At 41.0% G+C, this 18693-nt stretch overlaps 1 protein-coding gene across 5 annotated transcripts in view; it reads left to right on the top strand.

The window, feature by feature from the left end:
• Nucleotides 1-17996, top strand: part of LOC129192676 (uncharacterized) — a 40126-nt gene extending 22130 nt beyond the window's left edge. For 4 of the 5 annotated variants that reach the window (XM_054796940.1, XM_054796939.1, XM_054796943.1 and 1 more), the window contains 6 exons: nucleotides 2821-2903; nucleotides 3002-4837; nucleotides 6740-6888; nucleotides 10562-10646; nucleotides 10728-10789; nucleotides 14703-17996. In XM_054796940.1, coding sequence (XP_054652915.1) covers nucleotides 2821-2903; nucleotides 3002-4837; nucleotides 6740-6888; nucleotides 10562-10646; nucleotides 10728-10789; nucleotides 14703-14796 — 2309 coding nt within the window. In that variant the 3' untranslated portion in view covers nucleotides 14797-17996. The remainder of the gene's footprint in view (nucleotides 1-2820; nucleotides 2904-3001; nucleotides 4838-6739; nucleotides 6889-10561; nucleotides 10647-10727; nucleotides 10790-14702) is intronic. The other variant, XM_054796941.1, reaches the window with a different exon arrangement.
• The last annotated feature ends 697 nt before the right edge of the window (nucleotides 17997-18693 follow it).

The raw sequence follows: 18693 nt of genomic DNA, 5'->3' as shown, positions 1-18693 counted from the left end.
GGCCTTAAATACAGTAAGAGTGGGCGGAATTGGTGTGCCAACACCCTCCTCCTATTGGTTCCTTACACTAAGCCTGGGCGGAGTAGTGGTATAATCCTATCCTGCTATTAACACCTCCGATGAAAGGGAAGTGTCGCTCCCTGAATTGGGTATGAACGACTCTGATACTGGCTCGTTAGCATCTATTGTTTTGGCTCGGCCCTGGCTTCACCTCATTTGCAAGACTAAGAGCTGTGGGTTTTGGTCTCAGTAACCTGCTGAACACAGGGTCCAAATTAAACCTCAAACCACCATTCCGATTCAATGATGGGTTCTGTTGTTTGACAAAAATAGCTTCCTTAACTCCTCTTTCAAACCATCTGTTTTCTTTGGCCAAAATCTTTACCTCGCTGTCCTCAAAAGAGTGATTGGTAGCTTTAAGGTGTAGATGTACTGCTGATTGAGACCCACTAGAATTGTCCCTGCGATGTTGATAAGTAAGACACGTTAGCATTGGGAGAGTTTTCTGGGCCGCAAACTTTGACATATCAGCATCTACCTTTTTCAGAATCAGACGGCCAATAAGAGAGAGGTTATTTTGGAGCAGATGTAGCAGGTATTTATTTGTATCTCATCTCTCTGGTGTTTGAGTGAGTGAAAGTGGAGTATTGATGCCCTGCCACACCCACCCTTGAAGCACTCAAATGCCCTCACATGTCCAGTAGGCACATTTTCTTAAACATTACATGCAAAGCTACAGTGACTATTTGTTGCTTTTTTGGAGTACAGCCTTTGTGTTTGCTTAGATAGTAAGTCCAGTGAAACCTCAGGTAGCGTACCCCCGGCTTTGCGTGTTTTTCGCTTAACATCGAAAATATACACCAAAATGAGTCCTTTGTTTGCGTACATTCTCCGGTTGGCCTGCAACATGGCACACGTATTTTCGTGTTATTAATACACTGCTTGACTCCAACTGTCTTCTTTCATGTATTTTCATCGAAAAATGTCCTTGTTAGCATCCTATTAGCTTGCTAATACATGAAAACAGGAAGTGGAAGTCAGCTCCATCAACTGTCTATGATGTCATCAGTGATCTGCACTCATAAATGTCAACACAAAACATGTTTTTATGGTTTTACAATGATAGTTTTACATGCATCAAACAACTGTAAGTGCATATAAATGACTGTCCCTTCACTGAAGACGGGATTGTTGTCAAAGATACCATGTGGCAGCGACATCAGCATGGACACCACCTTCCTGTTTGGCTAGGAGTTATTTCTTGAATTTAATCACGTTTCTCACCTCAAGTCTCTGCTTTTCTTTTGATCACGGCTGCAAAATAAGCCAAAATGGAGGCAAAGAAAGACGCAAGTGGCAGCATTTTGATAAAGAAGGCGAGAAACGATTTTGGATTCAAGAAATAACTCCAAGACAGGCAGGTGGTGTCTTTGGCAACCATCACGTCTTCAAGGTCTCGAAGGTCAAAGTAACCTTAAAGGGATAGTTCAGATTTTTTGACATGAAGTTGTATGACATCCCCATCAGCGCTGTAGTCCAACAACAGTGACTTACACCCCCCCCCCCACTTGGTCTCCTAAGTCAGGTTGTTGTCATATTTCTGTGATGAAGAACATAGGTCCGTTGCTGGGAACAATTAAGTAAAGAGTTTGGCTTCTCAAAACAATATGCCTTCAAAAGATTAAAACATTTGCATCACAAAAATGCCTTTTAAAAAACTCAAACCTCAAAAAATGCTTGGCGTTATAAGTCTGTCTCCTGCCGTGGCCCTGCGCTGTCTGTCGCCTGTGCGCTCATGTGTATGTGACAAAGACGCTCACATCTACTTCTGTGACGGAGCACCGCGGCCATGTTTACGTATGTGTTACACAGCAGGAAAAGATGCGAATGTCTTCGTCACATTCACTTGAACGCGCAGGCAACAGTGCGCAGGGACACGGCAGGAGACGGATATAACGCCGAGTGTTTTTTGAGAAGGCATTTTTGTGATGCAAATGTTTTAATCCTCTGGCTTCATCAAGTTGTGACCTTCAACTCTCATTAGATCGCAGCCGAGCGGCCTGGATGAGAATCAGCACCTCCAAGTCCGAGTTTATGGTTCTTGCTCGGAAAAGGGTGGAGTGCCATCTGAGGGTCGGGGATGAGATCCTGCCCCAAGTGGAGTCTGGTTCACGAGTGAGGGAAGGATGGAACACGAGATGGACAGGTGGATTGGTGCAGCGTCTGCATAATGCAGACTCTGTATCGATCCATGGTGAAGAGGGAGCTGAGTTGAAAGGCAAAGCTCTTAATTTAGAGGTGGATCTACGTTCCTACCCTCACCAATGGTCATGTCCTTTGGGTAGTGACCAAAAGGACAAGATGGCGGGTACAGGCGGCCCAAATGAGTTTCCTCCGTAGGGTGGCTGGGCTCTCCCTTACAGATAAGGTGAGAAGCACTGGCATCCGGGACAAACTCGGAGTGGAAGCGCTGCACCTTCGCATTGAGAGGAGCCAGATAAGGTGGCTGGGGCATCTGGTCCTGGTGCCTCCCGCACAGCTCCCTGGGGAGGTGTTCAGGGCACGTCCAACCGGTTGGAGGCCTCGGGGAAGACCCAGGACACGTTGGAGAGACTACTCTCAACTGGCCTGGGAACACCTCGGGATCCGCTGGTAGGAGCGGGACGAAATAGCCGGGGAGAGGGAAGTCTGGGCTTCCCTGCTTAGGATGCTGCCCCCGCGACCCCCACTCAGATAAGAGGAAGAAGATGGATGGATGGACTTTCTGGAACAGTTGAGGCTAAGCAAGGTTCTGCCGTGTGTTGTTTTTGTCTTCTCCAGATGTGACCAGCAGTGCTCCAGATGAACAGTCCATCATGACATATGTGTCACAGTTCCTTCAGCACTTCCCAGGCACAGATGAGGTGGGAATCCCTGCATGCTCATGGATTAGATGCTTATCATGTGCTTTTTATTGTTAGTTCCTGTCTTCAGATTGTGAATTTGACTTTGACTTTTGCAGCAGAGAGAGCCTTACCCGCTCATGGAAAGGAGTATCTCTTTGGGCCGACTCAACTTCCGACACCCTGACCCCCACCATCGGGCGACAAGTGCTTATTCTAGCCGAGAAACAGGGCGTTCCTTCGTGATCCAGAAGGACTGTGCACAACCTCCACCTAAAATCTTGTTTTCGTCGGTGTCAGAGGACAGAGGGGGTGTGTCACCAGCCATCACACCAGCCATAACTCGCACATTTAGTGAAGACTTGGTCGCTGATTCTTCCTCCTTGGACGTCAAGGAACTGACAGAAGATGTCTTAACCGGCTCAGTGGAGCAGCTCACTGACACTCCCGTTCCCATTTACTCTTCTTTGGCTCCTGAATCGTTCATGATGGATTCTGCTATCAACTCCCCAGATTCCTGGGTGGAGAGTGAGGATCGAGGCATTCTTGTGAAATTGAGTGCAAGCCAAAGTGACAGTTCGTTGTATGGTTGCACAACACCTTGGGATGTCGACCATGCCACTCCTGTTGAGATGATGGCTGTTGATGGAGCTGTGGTCCACATTGCGGATAAAGTACTTGATGAGCAGTCAATGACGGAGTCTTCCACTGATGAAGGGCTTTTCTCACTCAGCTCTTTCAATAGCATGCAGGAGCATATGCTAGGAAACGGAGAGCAGAAGGTGCTGGACAATAACGGAGTCAATGTGGAGAACCATGAAGACTTTCCACCAAACCTGCTGAAAGAACATGAATTTGAAAATGAGGGCGAGAAAGCGGGTTGTGTCTACAAACAGACAGATGCAGATTACCCTCAAAAAGAACAACAACCCCCTGGTGACACTGTGTCGTCCTGCGGAGGTGAATGCCAAGCAGAAAGTGATGCTGCTGAGCAATCCCAGGACTTGTCCACTTGTCCACCTGAGCCATCATCCAAACAGCAAGTTGTGGAGAAGTGCAGCGTTCCACCCAGCCCCTGTACAGAAGAACTTCAGGGTGGAAAGAAAATGGGACAGGATTGTAATAAAACGCATCCGTCTGAACAAACACATGCAAATGATTTTCTCCAAGATGATTTATCCTGTGAGGAAGCAGAAAAACTGTCACTCTCTGCAGATGAGTATCCACAGGAAAGCGTTGGACCTCAAGCGTACTGTGACCAAGAAGTCACAGAGCCGTGTTGTGTTCCACCAAGCGCTGATGGAGAACAGGCGTTTGACGCCGTGAGAGATTCCCACCTTAGTGAAGGCAGTCTGGCCGGTGGGGGAGACGAGGAAATGCTTCAGGTAGAAGATGAATGTAAGAACACAGACTGCTTGTCACAGGACAGAAGAAGTGAGGATGAGGGCGAGGAAGGGCCCACAGGAAGACAAAATGAAGCCATTGACGGGGACATAAGATGCTGCCCAGGTCAGCTGAGCTCAGATGGAAACTCAAACACAACTTCAACGCAATGTGCAAGAAATGTTGGCATGCATGCAGAAGACATGCGTGCACCTTTCCATGACCCGCGGCAGGATGCACAGGACAGAACGACAGGACTTTCAGAAACTGCCGTGTGTTATGAAGTGCCAGACGCAGGCGGGACAACGGAGGCGTTCCCCACAGACCTTTGCCAAGCTACGCCCACAGAGGATGTCGCTTGTGACTTTATGGAGCCCATGGACCTGTTTTACCCAAACAAAGACGAACACCTTGATACAGAGCCCCCTGATGACCAAATTCAGAGCTGGCCGACTGTTTTCAGCGTATCTGCCCTGGAGCCAGCTCCATCTTCCAAGATGCTGCCAGAAGAACCACCTCTTCAGCCCGTGGATCATGACTTCCTGGTGGGTTTGGAATACGAGGACAATAAGGTACAGTACGTACATGTTGCTGGAAGAATCAAGAGCCAGGGACAATGTTGACATGCTTGGTCGATATCGCACACATCTGACCGCTTGCAACGATGACACGGCAGACCTAAGGGCGATATCATTCCAAAGCATGATATCCCACCCTCATCCTATGTGGAGCGTGCAGGCACGCCCTGCATAAAACATCAAGAAATTAGTCAGAATAATAATAATAATAATAATAATAATAATAATGATAATAATAGTCGTGCACGATAATTATGGGCCAATATGAGGGAATTATGGCGTCATACCAATAAATTCGATAACATTAAAAATAGCTCCAGTAACCCATCATTGGAAAAAACGCTCCGATGAGGAGAGATTACCTGTATGGGGCGGGGCTGAGCAGATCAAGCACTCCATTTTCCTCCTGCCCGTGACGTCAACAGCCTGTCATAAATGTCACGACGTGATCCATACTGGAACCACAGTCGGTTCTACGCATGTGCAGAATGCGTCTACGTCCAGGTGGCCAGTCTTTGGGCAATCACATGTTGGGCACTTGTAACCTACGTCATCCATCCATCTATTTTACACCACTTATCATATACCATGAAATCATATCCATGCTGCAAGTGGGCATCATTTATTGGTTCCATCCTTTTTTTGAGTTTTTTTTCACCACTGAAAAAGTAAAGACAAAAGCATTTGCTAGCTAGACTTGGTGGCTTTTTTGCAGCATTGAGTCATCTCACAAAAGGCACAATAATCTTCATAAAAACACGGGCTGCTGTTGCGAAGATAAAACTCAACTCACATGCCGCCAATCTCCCCGAGGGAGGACACACACGAGCATCAATCGTATTTATGATCTTATTTATGCATTAAAGGGATAGTTGGGATTTCCTGACATGTAGTTGTATGGCAACCCCGTCAGCAGTGTAGTACATCAACAGTGACTAACTCCCCCCCCCAACTTGGTCCTGTGAGTCTGGTTCTGGTCAGTGAGGCGTGACGAGGAACGTAGTGTTAACCGGCTCCGCTTAGTTGGTGGGGCCATTTAAGTAAGGAGTTTGGCTTCTCAAAACAATATGCGTTCAAAAGAGTAATACACTGGCATCACAAACGTGGTCCTGCACACTGTCGCCTCTCCATTCTTGTGGATGTGACGAAGACGCTGGCATCTTTGGGAGACAAACATAACGCCAATGTGTGTGTGCGTGTATGTGTCAACCAGTCAGGATGGCAGCCCCTCCAGCCTTTGCTTGGCAGACAGTCACGAACATGATGGCAGCTCATCCTTTTACCGTATATAGGACTCGATGCAAATTGCCATCATAAACATGGGGCAGCAGAATGGGGATGAAAATGAATATGTGTCCCATTGTCAACATGTTGGGCAATGACTGCACTCAACACAAGATGGATGAACTTGGCCAACCCCATTGCTTGGTCAGAACACACTAGTCCAACATTGTGAAATGGATTCATGACACAAAGCAAGGTTTCACTGGAAATAAAAAATGTCAAGACTTTTGTGGAAGAAAGGGAGGGGGGGTGAAATAGGGCAAGGACAATGACAAGTAAGCCTACAGGTCATTTTGAACTAAATTCCAGTGATGGTGCACTTATCCCATACAGAATCCATTGCAGTAAAACAATGACGGTTATTTCCAGTCTTCAAGTGCTTCTGATGAGTGCTATCATCCTGAGGAGCAGCGCTCACATTTCCTCAAATGACTCGTCATGAATGTAGTCTGGGGTTAGCTGCTGCTAATAGTTTGGCGGGGGGGTGCTTTTTTTTCTAAAATGCTGCTAAACTGCTTTTCATTGTTTCGCAACCATGACAATCAAGTCTTCTATTCTTTTGAAAGCAACACACTTCACACGTACATCCCAGCCTTTGTCTTGACCTCTCAGGTGACGGCTGAGAGGGACAGCCCATCTGCACCCAAAAAGCAAGTCATGATAGGACTCACGGAAGCTGTTTTTCCACCAACATGCGATGGTCTGAGTGAGGCTCAGCATGACAGCCAAGGCTCTGCCAAGGAAAACACAAAGCCTGTGAGGTAGGCTTTCTTGTCTTACATTCCTGCCATATTCCTGCTATATTCCTGCTGCATTCAGGCTACACTTCAGCTACACTCTTGCTAAATTCCTACTACATTCCTGCCACATTCCTACTAAATTCCTGCCACATTCCTGCCATATTCCTGCCACATTCCTGCTACATTCCTGGTATATTCCTGCCACATTCCTGCTATATTCCTGCCACATTCCTGCTAAATTCCTACTACATTCCTGCCACATTCCCGCTAAATTCCTGCCATACCCCTGCCACATTCCTGCTATATTCCTGCCACATTCCTGGTATATTCCTGCTACATTTACAAAGAAACTTTTCCCGGGGCTAAAGCAGGGTCACTTTGTCCTGATATTTCTTAGAATGTACATCATTTGGCAGTGTGAGGAATGAGATACTGTGGCACAGTCGGAGTAAGTGAGAGTCAACATTTATTGATACATTTCATTTAATTAAGATGATCTCAATGAATATTTCCCGGCCCCATTGGCAATTAGCGTTGTTCATAAGCCATGTGGTATCTTTTTCTGGTCGCTGCATGTTAGCGGTTAGGGTTAGCGGTTAGCGGATAGTGTTAGTGGTAAAAGTTAGCAGTTAGATTTGGGGTTAGTGTTCATGATTAGCGTCAGGGTTAGTGGTTAGTGTTGGCGGTTAGCATTAAGGTTAGCAGCCAGTGTTGGTGGTTAGCAGTTAAGGTTAGGGTTAACGGTGATGGAGTCCATGATGGAGATGGTGATGGTGATAGTCTCTTTCTTCTTTTGTCTTTTTTTCATCTAATTTTTATTCTTTTTTCCCACTCTAAAGGACATCAAATAGGTTATTTTTTATAGTTTTAGACAGCTAGGGTACAGCTGAGCCCGACTTAGTTTCTTTTTGTTTTTTACTTTTCTTTTTTTCTTCTCGTTAGATCATGTTTAATTTTCATACTTAGGTTTTTTGTTTGTTTGTCTTACGTATTGACTGCTTTGTTCCGTGCTTTGTGGGTGGGGCTTTTTCTCCTGATTTTTCCTGCAGGACAGCATTGGGAATATGGGGGGGATTTGGATGGGTCAAGAGCAAGTGTTGAATCTTATGAATGGGGAGGAATCAACACAGACACACACACATACACAAACACACACAAATCAAAGCAAATACACAACAAGAAGTGGAAGGAAAAGAGAAACCAAAACACAGCACATGCTGTGTATCACTGCTCATCAAATCATGACCACAGTGACATTTGTAAGCTGCAACATCCACTAAGTGGAATTGGGAGTCAGGAAAAACAACTCAAAGTTATGAATCATTTGCTCCAAATACAAGCTGACATTGTGAAACCCATTTCACCAATTTAAGAAACACTGCTTTGAAATGTTCAAGACACGGGGGGGGGCTCGCAAATAAAACAACCTCATGGCAAACAGGATTACACTAAATAAAGAGAACAATAATTAAAGACGCCATACCATAATTGTAAGGACATTAATCATGTATTTAAGAAGTAGTATCAAGGTTTATACACATCCTCTCATAACCCAAATCTAATATGAATTTACAGCACCCCAACTTACGACAGAACAAACTAATTCACTTGAACAACCACTAACCCCAGCCGAATTTCATAATGCACTTAATAAAATGGAAAATAACAGAGCACCTGGTCCTGATGACTTCCCTGCTGAGTTTTATAAACATTTACAATTTACATTTATAAACAGTTGTACTCTAACTGGATGCACAAAAAGCATTGGACAGAGCCAGCTGGTGCTGCCTATTTGAACACCGCAGAATTTTTGGTTTTGGGGAGTCATTCATGAGTTGGATCACCTGACCAACGGCCACCGTCACAACTAATGGGTCAACCTCACAACAATTCACGCTTCACAATGGCACAAGACAAGGGGATGCACCCAACTTTGAACTCTACCACCTGTCAAGTCAACGACAACTCTTAAAACAATGGCTCAGCCAGGGGCAGTAACATAAAATTTCACACCTCCCATTCATCAGCCAAAGAATCGAAAAGGACACCTGCTTTCAAAACATCTCCATAGCCTCAGCTCTGAGCGCTTGGTGGAAAACACTTGGTATCAACGGCTCCACGGTGGCACGAGCCACTCACTCTCCAATCTGGAACAGGCCAGACGTCACAATAAATAGGAAACCATTCCACTTCATGTCATGGAAACATGAAGGCATCACACCTCTCCATCGTATTGGTCAAGACTCTAAGATCATCCCTTTTCAAGAATCAACCCCGAAGTTCCACATTTGGAACACATATGGAATAGCTCCAGTAGTTGCAGCTTAAATCAACCATCCTGTCCCAAACTAACAACAAAACCACACTATCATCATAGAGGAATGTCTGAACATCGGCAACATAGATAAGTTACTTTCAAGGTCATTTACATTTCTAAACACTCCCGACACTGCAATATCCCTCCCAACTTCAAAGTGGGGACAGGACCTTTCCACCAACCCAAGTACAGGTTTTGGGCCTCAGATATATAAAAACAATTTCATTCACTGCAAAAACCCAAATGTACAACTCATCCAATTCAAGATTATCCACAGGATACGTGGGTGAAAGATGATATAAGATGGGTCTGACAACACCAGATCAATGCACTTATTGCCCGCTGCACACCACAGACAATGACATGCATGCTGTGTGCCACTGTACACCCGTTAGACACTTTTGGACACAAGTCACAAGTCACCTATCACACATATTAGGCTGTCCATGTCCTCCACTCTGTATTTTAGGAGATATGTCATCAGTACAATTACACAAGCACACTGTAACTACACCGATTTTCCCTGACTTCCCTTCTTTTCCAGACGCATTTCCCTTATTTTTAAATGCAAATGTTGACAGATTATCTACAGTACAAACAGTGGTTACAGTCTTATATTGCCTCTTTGCTGCTCTTTGCCTTTAAATGCTCCCTGGGGACAACTCAATCTTTTAAATTAAAAGGTAAATTCAAAGATTTGTTGATGTAAAGGTTTGAATCAATGTAGACCATGTTTTGTGGAAACGGGGTGTGCTGTGATTGATTGATTGATTGATTGAAGCTGACATTTTTCCACTGAAAGTCAATCTGTTAAATCCTTCTAGCGAGTTATGGTCAGTTGATTTGTTGTTTTCCAGTTTAGGGGGATGGTTTCCTTGGCGACAGCTAGGTAAATGTACTGATGACATACTGTATCTCCTCAAATACAGAGTGGAGAACATGGACAGATGCGGCAGCCTAATATGTGTGACAGTTGACTTGTGTCCAAAACTGTTTAACCGGTGTACAGTGCCACAAAACATGCATGTAATTGTCTGTGGTGTGTAGTGAGCAATACAGTAAGTGCAAAGAGCAGCAAAGAGGCAATATAAGACTGTAACTACTGTTAGGACTGTAGATCATCTGTCAACATTTGCATTTAAAAATGAGGGAAATGCGTCTGGAAAATAAGGGAAGTTATGGTCTTTTGGTATTTCTGCCAGAAATTTTCAGCAGCATTCTAGTTCCGCTTGAGCTTGTCAGCATTCACACGCACTTTGTACAGAAACCACCTTCTCTATTTGTTTAGCCCTAAAATGACTCCGATTTGTTTTAAAGTTCTGAAATGCTTAATCCTGGCCTCATTCTGTTACTCAACTGATCTGAATGTGACTTCAGCCATGACATCCAAAGCTGGAAAGAAGAAGTCCTGGTCTCTCCGGTACTCCGACACAGGAAGGGGCTTCACTCCTCACAAGCCACGGTTGGCTTCACGCTTAACTCCTACTTTACCGTCTTCCAGCTTAGCTAGGCCTGACCGTGTTGCTTTTCCTTCTGCTCACAGGACAATGGCATGGACACGACCGCCTTTTCCAGGAAACGTTACATGGATGACTCAGAGTGTTGGTAAGAAACACTACCTACCCTTTGTCATAATATCATGACTTTAAAAAAATATTGTTTTTTATATTTCAAGTTGATGCTGCAAAAATGTCATTTTTCCTCATATTACATTATTCTCATGAAATGACAACTTTCTTCTCTTAATGTTTTCACTTTATTCCTGCGAAATTACTGCTGTTCTTTAAAACTTTATTCCCATAATATTATGCCTTATTCCCATAATATTATGACTTTATTCCCGTAATATTATGACTTTATTCCCGTAATATTATGACTTTATTCCCATAATATTATGCCTTATTCCCATAATATTAGGACTTTATTCCCGTAATATGATGACTTTATTCCCGTAATATTATGACTTTATTCCCGTAATATTATGACTTTATTCCCATAATATTATGCCTTATTCCCATAATATTAGGACTTTATTCCCGTAATATGATGACTTTATTCCCGTAATATTATGACTTTATTCCCGTAATATTATGACTTTATTCCCATAATATTATGCCTTATTCCCATAATATTAGGACTTTATTCCCGTAATATGATGACTTTATTCCCGTAATATTATGACTTTATTCCCGTAATATTCTGACTTTATTACCATAATATTAGGACTTTATTCCCGTAATATTAGGACTTTATTCCCGTAATATTCTGACTTTATTCCCGTAATATTCTGACTGTATTCCATAATATTATGACTTTATTCCTGTAATATTCTGACTTTATTCCCGTAATATTCTGACTGTATTCCATAATATTATGACTTTATTCCTGTAATATTATGACTGTATTCCATAATATTATGACTTTATTCCCATAATATGAGGACCTTATTCCCATAATATGATGACTTTATTCCCATAATATTATGACTTTATTCCTGTAATATTATGACTTTATTCCCATAATATTATGACTTTATTCCTGTAATATTATGACTTTATTCCCTTAATATTATGACTTTATTCCTGTAATATTCTGACTTTATTCCCGTAATATTCTGACTGTATTCCATAATATTATGACTTTATTCCTGTAATATTCTGACTTTATTCCCGTAATATTCTGACTGTATTCCATAATATTATGACTTTATTCCTGTAATATTATGACTGTATTCCATAATATTATGACTTTATTCCCATAATATGAGGACCTTATTCCCATAATATGATGACTTTATTCCCATAATATTATGACTTTATTCCCATAATATGATGACTTTATTCCCATAATATTATGACTTTATTCCTGTAATATTATGACTTTATTCCCATAATATTATGACTTTATTCCTGTAATATTATGACTTTATTCCCATAATATTATGACTTTATTCCTGTAATATTATGACTTTATTCCCTTAATATTATGACTTTATTCCCATAATATGAGGACCTTATTCCTGTAATATTATGACTTTATTCCCGTAATATTAGGACTTTATTCCTGTAATATTAGGACTTTATTCCTGTAATATTATGACTTTATTCCTGTAATATTATGACTGTATTCCATAATATTATGACTTTATTCCTGTAATATTATGACTGTATTCCATAATATTATGACTTTATTCCCATAATATGAGGACCTTATTCCCGTAATATTCTGACTTTATTCCCATAATATTAGGACTTTATTCCCGTAATATTCTGACTTTATTCCCGTAATATTCTGACTTTATTACCATAATATTAGGACTTTAATTCCTGTAATATTAGGACTTTATTCCATAATATTAGGACTTTATTCCCATAATATGAGGACTTTATTCCTGTAATATTATGACTGCATTCCATAATATTATGACTTTATTCCTGTAATATTATGACTGTATTCCATAATATTATGACTTTATTCCCATAATATGAGGACCTTATTCCCGTAATATTATGACTTTATTCCCGTAATATTAGGACTTTATTCCCGTAATATTAGGACTTTATTCCTGTAATATTATGACTTTATTACCGTAATATTAGGACTTTATTCCCGTAATATTAGGACTTTATTCCTGTAATATTCTGACTTTATTCCCGTAATATTCTGACTTTATTACCATAATATTAGGACTTTATTCCTGTAGTATTAGGACTTTATTCCCATAATATGAGGACCTTATTCCCATAATATGATGACTTTATTCCTGTAATATTATGACTTTATTCCCATAATATTATGACTTTATTCCTGTAATATTATGACTTTATTACCATAATATTAGGACTTTATTCCCGTAATATTAGGACTTTATTCCTGTAATATTCTGACTTTATTCCCGTAATATTCTGACTTTATTACCATAATATTAGGACTTTATTCCTGTAATATTAGGACTTTATTCCCATAATATGAGGACCTTATTCCCATAATATTATGACTTTATTCCTGTAATATTATGACTTTATTCCCATAATATTATGACTTTATTCCTGTAATATTATGACTTTATTCCCTTAATATTATGACTTTATTCCCATAATATGAGGACCTTATTCCTGTAATATTATGACTTTATTCCCGTAATATTAGGACTTTATTCCTGTAATATTAGGACTTTATTCCTGTAATATTATGACTTTATTCTTGTAATATTATGACTGTATTCCATAATATTATGACTTTATTCCCATAATATGAGGACCTTATTCCCGTAATATTCTGACTTTATTCCCATAATATTAGGACTTTATTCCCGTAATATTCTGACTTTATTCCCGTAATATTCTGACTTTATTACCATAATATTAGGACTTTATTCCTGTAATATTAGGACTTTATTCCATAATATTAGGACTTTATTCCCATAATATGAGGACTTTATTCCTGTAATATTATGACTTTATTCCTGTAATATTATGACTTTATTCCCATAATATTATGACTTTATTCCTGTAATATTATGACTTTATTCCCTTAATATTATGACTTTATTCCCATAATATGAGGACCTTATTCCCGTAATATTATGACTTTATTCCCGTAATATTAGGACTTTATTCCTGTAATATTAGGACTTTATTCCTGTAATATTATGACTTTATTCCCATAATATTATGACTTTATTCCTGTAATATTATGACTTTATTCCCTTAATATTATGACTTTATTCCCATAATATGAGGACCTTATTCCCGTAATATTATGACTTTATTCCCATCATATTATGACTTTATTCCTGTAATATTAGGACTTTATTCCCGTAATATTATGACTTTATTCCTGTAATATTATGACTTTATTCCCATCATATTATGACTTTATTCCTGTAATATTATGACTTTATTCCTGTAATATTATGACTTTATTCCCATCATATTATGACTTTATTCCTGTAATATTATGACTTTATTCCCATAATATTATGACTTTATTCCTGTAATATTATGACTTTATTCCCATAATATTATGACTTTATTCCCATCATATTATGACTTTATTCCATAATATTAGGGCTTTATTCCCATTATACTTTGACTTTATTCTCGTTACATTACAGCTTTTTCCACAACCTAATTGTCCAAAAATGACAACCTGATTCATTCTTTTGTTTGATTCTCATACCCTAACCCTATCATGACTTTTTTTTCTGATGATTTTCTTTTGTTTTTTTCATTTTCTTTTTCATTTGTTTTGGTGCGTCTAGCACGCCTTCTGCTGTTTGTTTAAGAGTGAGCTCTTGGGGAGCGCTTGATTTATTCATCAGCACAGGACGGGTAATCTCGCCCCACTGGACTGTTTTTAATGTTATGGGATTTATTGGTATGATGTCATCATTCCTCCCATCATTATCATGCACCCCTGCTGTACGTCGTGGAAGTATCACTTCTGAAAAGTGTGTGTGTGTGTGTGTGTGTGCGTGTGTGTGCGTGCGCGTGTGCATGTGTGTGTGTGTGTGCAGCTGGAGCGAGAGCTGGGAGGCGTATCTTCTGTTTGTATCGTGGCTGCTGCTCTACTGTTTCTGGCTGCTGCCGCCAATGGACGTCAACGCTTGACCGGCTGGCTTGATGGACATCAAGCACTGAACACACACATTTACACCATCTTTACAACACACACACACTTCCTGTATATTTTTGAAGAAACGCGTTGGTATTTCGTCAACACATCAAATATTTACTCCCACACGCGCATTACTTGACTTTCACACACGTTCCTCAAGCTTTTCTTGTTGGTTGTGTCCATGAATGTCATCCTTTCCTTTATTATCACGCATGCCCCATACAGTACCTTCTTTTTTTCAACCCATACCGATAACTTCCTGCTTCTCAAGACTGATCACCGAAAACTGTTGATATCAGCTTTTTCAGTGTAGATGCAATTGTAGTTTGTGCACACCTGGAGGTGAGAAGGACTGGAACAAATGAGGACGTGTTGGTTTTGAAATATCATGTCATTACTGCTACCCAGGGCTGGGCGATCAGGGCCAAAACCCATACCCCGTATGTTTAGCTTGTATGTCGAGATACAACATACACTAAGTCCCCAACTAACGAACACAATTGGTTCCAGACGAGCGTTCTTAAGTGGAATTGTTCTTAAGTAGGGTAAAAGGTAATATTAGCAATGATATAGGTACTACATGTACGTGTATACATATACAGTATATGTGTATGTATGTAAATATGAGTTTGGATGTAGTAGTAATATTAAACCAGGATAATGAATGAAAAAAACAATAATAAAAGTGATATAATAATACGTAATGATAAATGTTATTTACCTTTGAAGAGGAGTGGTCCAGCATACGTCGTTGTGGTGGAGGAGGAGGAGTTATTGAAAAAAAGGACAAATGGTGGTGGTGGTTAGAATCTTCTAAAAGAGGTAGTGTTCTGTGGGTGGTGTAGAATTAAGCAGGCCTATTAACTCTTCATAAACTTTAATCACACGCTCTGTCCTGGTTGTATCATACAACTAACAATGTAGCTTTCTCTCTACCGCCGTTGGTCCCATTAGCAGTGTCACAGCGCCCTCTGCTGGTCAAGCATGTGCAGTATAAATACTGATGGAGCTACTAGAAGGCAAAATAAAATAAAATACAGACCAGTCGGCTTCTGTCGGTTTCTGTTTCACAAATGTTCGCAAGTCGGATGTTCATAAGTTGGGGACCTAGTGTATATCCCCAGCGAAGTTGTATTATTCAAATTTGAAAAATCTTGAAAAATAGTCCAAGCTCTTTTTGAAATAAATCTAGAAAAAGTGAAATAGGATCCTCAATCTTAATCTGACTGCACTCACGGTGGTCCCTCTGCAGCCTGATTAGCGCCGTTAGCTCTTCCATGTCGCGTTCCCCGTGGCGACGGACGCTAAACGTGGTTTATGCCGTCTTTTCCTCTGTCGGCGCTTCACTTCCGCCGTGCAGCCTCTCCTCCGTTTCTCCATGGGGGCGTGGCTCAAAGCTAACGGCTGCTCCCGAGTGGAAACGCCTTGAATGAATGCGTCTCCTGCAACGCGCAAGAGGCAAACTTCAAACGTAACGAGATGAACATCCATAGCTGCGCACCTGCTTAAGGGGTCGCTATGGCACAAAAAACAATCAAGGACGAAGAAAGCACTATTAAACACTAAAAACGCCGTGGAAAACACGGAGCTGCTGTAGCTAGCTGCCACTCCGGCGGTGCCATCTTGACCCATGAGACCTCCACATCAAATCCAGACTACAGTATATTGATGTGAACCATATGATTGTTTTTGATACCGTGCTTCAAAGAAATATCAATATTTTAAGAATATCAGTATATCACCCAGCCCAACTACCACCATGAGAACCAGAATATAGAGGGGGAGGAGCCACCTGCTGTCGCCCAGCAAGGTGCACTGTATTCGGACACGCTCCGAGCAGCCGGTGCGATGCCACGGACGTTTCTGGCAAACCTTTTGCACTTTTCAAGCGTTTCAGGTTTTCCCATTAGGTTTGTTTGTGCGCACCGTGGGTTTTTATCCCCTGGAACATTTGGTACAACCAGCACGTGAAATGTCTTCCTCTTAAAGTGAATGTTTGTTTATGAGTGAGCTCAGGGGAAGTTACGACAGGCCGTAGGAGCGAAAAGGAACGCTTGATTTGCTCGTCCCCAATCGCCTCATTGGAGCGTTTTGTGAAAGCCATTTTTAATGTTATCAGATTTATGGGTATGTTGTGATAATTCCCTCATATCGGCCCCCTAGCTATGGTGCACCCCTCGTTGTTGTTGTTGTTATTCATATGATACTTTTAGCTTTTAATGCTAAAAGTCACAAAGTCCAAAGTTTTGCAGCAATCAGGGAAACTCCTGTTCCAAAATCATTTCTCAGGATTCTTGCCTTATGTCCTTGAAAGTACTTTAGTAGTAGTAGTACCAGTAGTAGTAGTTTCAATGGAAATGAGATGATTGAAAAGAGAATAAAAGATATGTTTATGTCAGAGAATGTAAATGGTAACATATTTTGAGAGCATGCTTGCATTGCTGTGCTATTTTTACTATAAATGCTACGTGTTCTTGGGATGGGATGCAAACATTTGATATGAAATACATTATATTGCTCAAAATAGCTCGAGATGAAACCTTAAAATCATCACGTGTGAAGGCGATGGCTGAAACAGTGGATGCTGTCATTGATCGATTGATTGCTTCGTGATGTTTGAGTCGCGTTTAACCAGCTCAGGCCTTTGTGCTGTGGCCTTCTTCCACACCAAACTCGCCCAAGCATGCCTTGATGGAAGTGACGTCCTTTTAGGCTGAGAAAAGCGGCAGATGAAAAAATAGCAAGTCAGCACTTTTTCCAACCTGCAATTCTCTCTAAGCGCGGACCACACCCCTCGCACCAATCAATCCTAATCGATACCAGACGCAATCATGCAAACATTCACAGACGACACCTCCCTTCTACCACATTTGTTGAAAGGTTTGACATTTAAAATGCACACACGTAGCCTCCCCATTGGCCCCTCATGTGAGTCTACTGGTACCTTAGCCTCCTGATTGGCCAGTGATGTAAATCTACTTGCATAGAACCTTGACGTGAAGGAAACTGGACTGAGTAGAATAAGAAACCACTTTCTGAGTCAGTATGAGCACTTTGAATGTGGGGCGTTGCTCATGCTAAAAAGATGTTTTTAATGAATGCTTTGTGTACGTGACGAGTCCACATGTACTGTTCTTCTGTTCTACCTTCTTTACCACAGTGGCTTCAAAGTAAAAGACACTTCATAACAAAAGCCCAGTTGTTGTCATTGCTATCCTATCAGTTACGTGAATACCTTATTGTGGGGGTGTCCTAACTTTGTCCTCAGCCAGAGCCACATAGTGACACAGGAAGGGATGCTGAGAAGTGACATGTATTTCCTGTCAGCTTTGTCATGTAAGACAAAGCATAAGACTTTTTACAAGTAATAACGTCACTCTTTGCTCAGTTTCCCCCCTTTCTGCTCTTGTTTATTCATTTTCCAAATGATTCAACTTTCTTCATAAATAATCTGTACATTTTCTAGCCGTAATATTATCATTTATACCTACATTATGACTCATTTTCCAAAAATGTCAACTTTCTTTTCTTTGTTTCCCAAAATATTACAACTTTTTATTGTTTTTTTCCTCTGGAAAAAATGTTTTTCCTCTTAAAATGACCAAGGAAAAGGCTTGGAAAAGGAGACAAAAATGAGTGCATCCTAAAGACAAGGCTCCAAACCAAAAACAGAGCAATGTGGTCTATTCCATCCACTGTAAAGATGAGGAATGCAAAGAGCACTACATTGGGGAAACTAAGCAAATGCTCCAAAAAAGGCTTTATCAACATCGCAGGGACAATGCTAGTGGTCCTCAATCAGCAGTACATCTACACCTTAAAGCTACCAATCACTCTTTTGAGGACAGCGAGGTAAAGATTTTGGCCAAAGAAAACAGATGGTTTGAAAG

The sequence above is a fragment of the Dunckerocampus dactyliophorus genome, chromosome 13 (assembly GCF_027744805.1).
Source record: "Dunckerocampus dactyliophorus isolate RoL2022-P2 chromosome 13, RoL_Ddac_1.1, whole genome shotgun sequence".
Taxonomy (NCBI): Eukaryota; Metazoa; Chordata; class Actinopteri; order Syngnathiformes; family Syngnathidae; genus Dunckerocampus; species Dunckerocampus dactyliophorus.
This window is presented reverse-complemented; position numbering and strand designations above follow the sequence as displayed.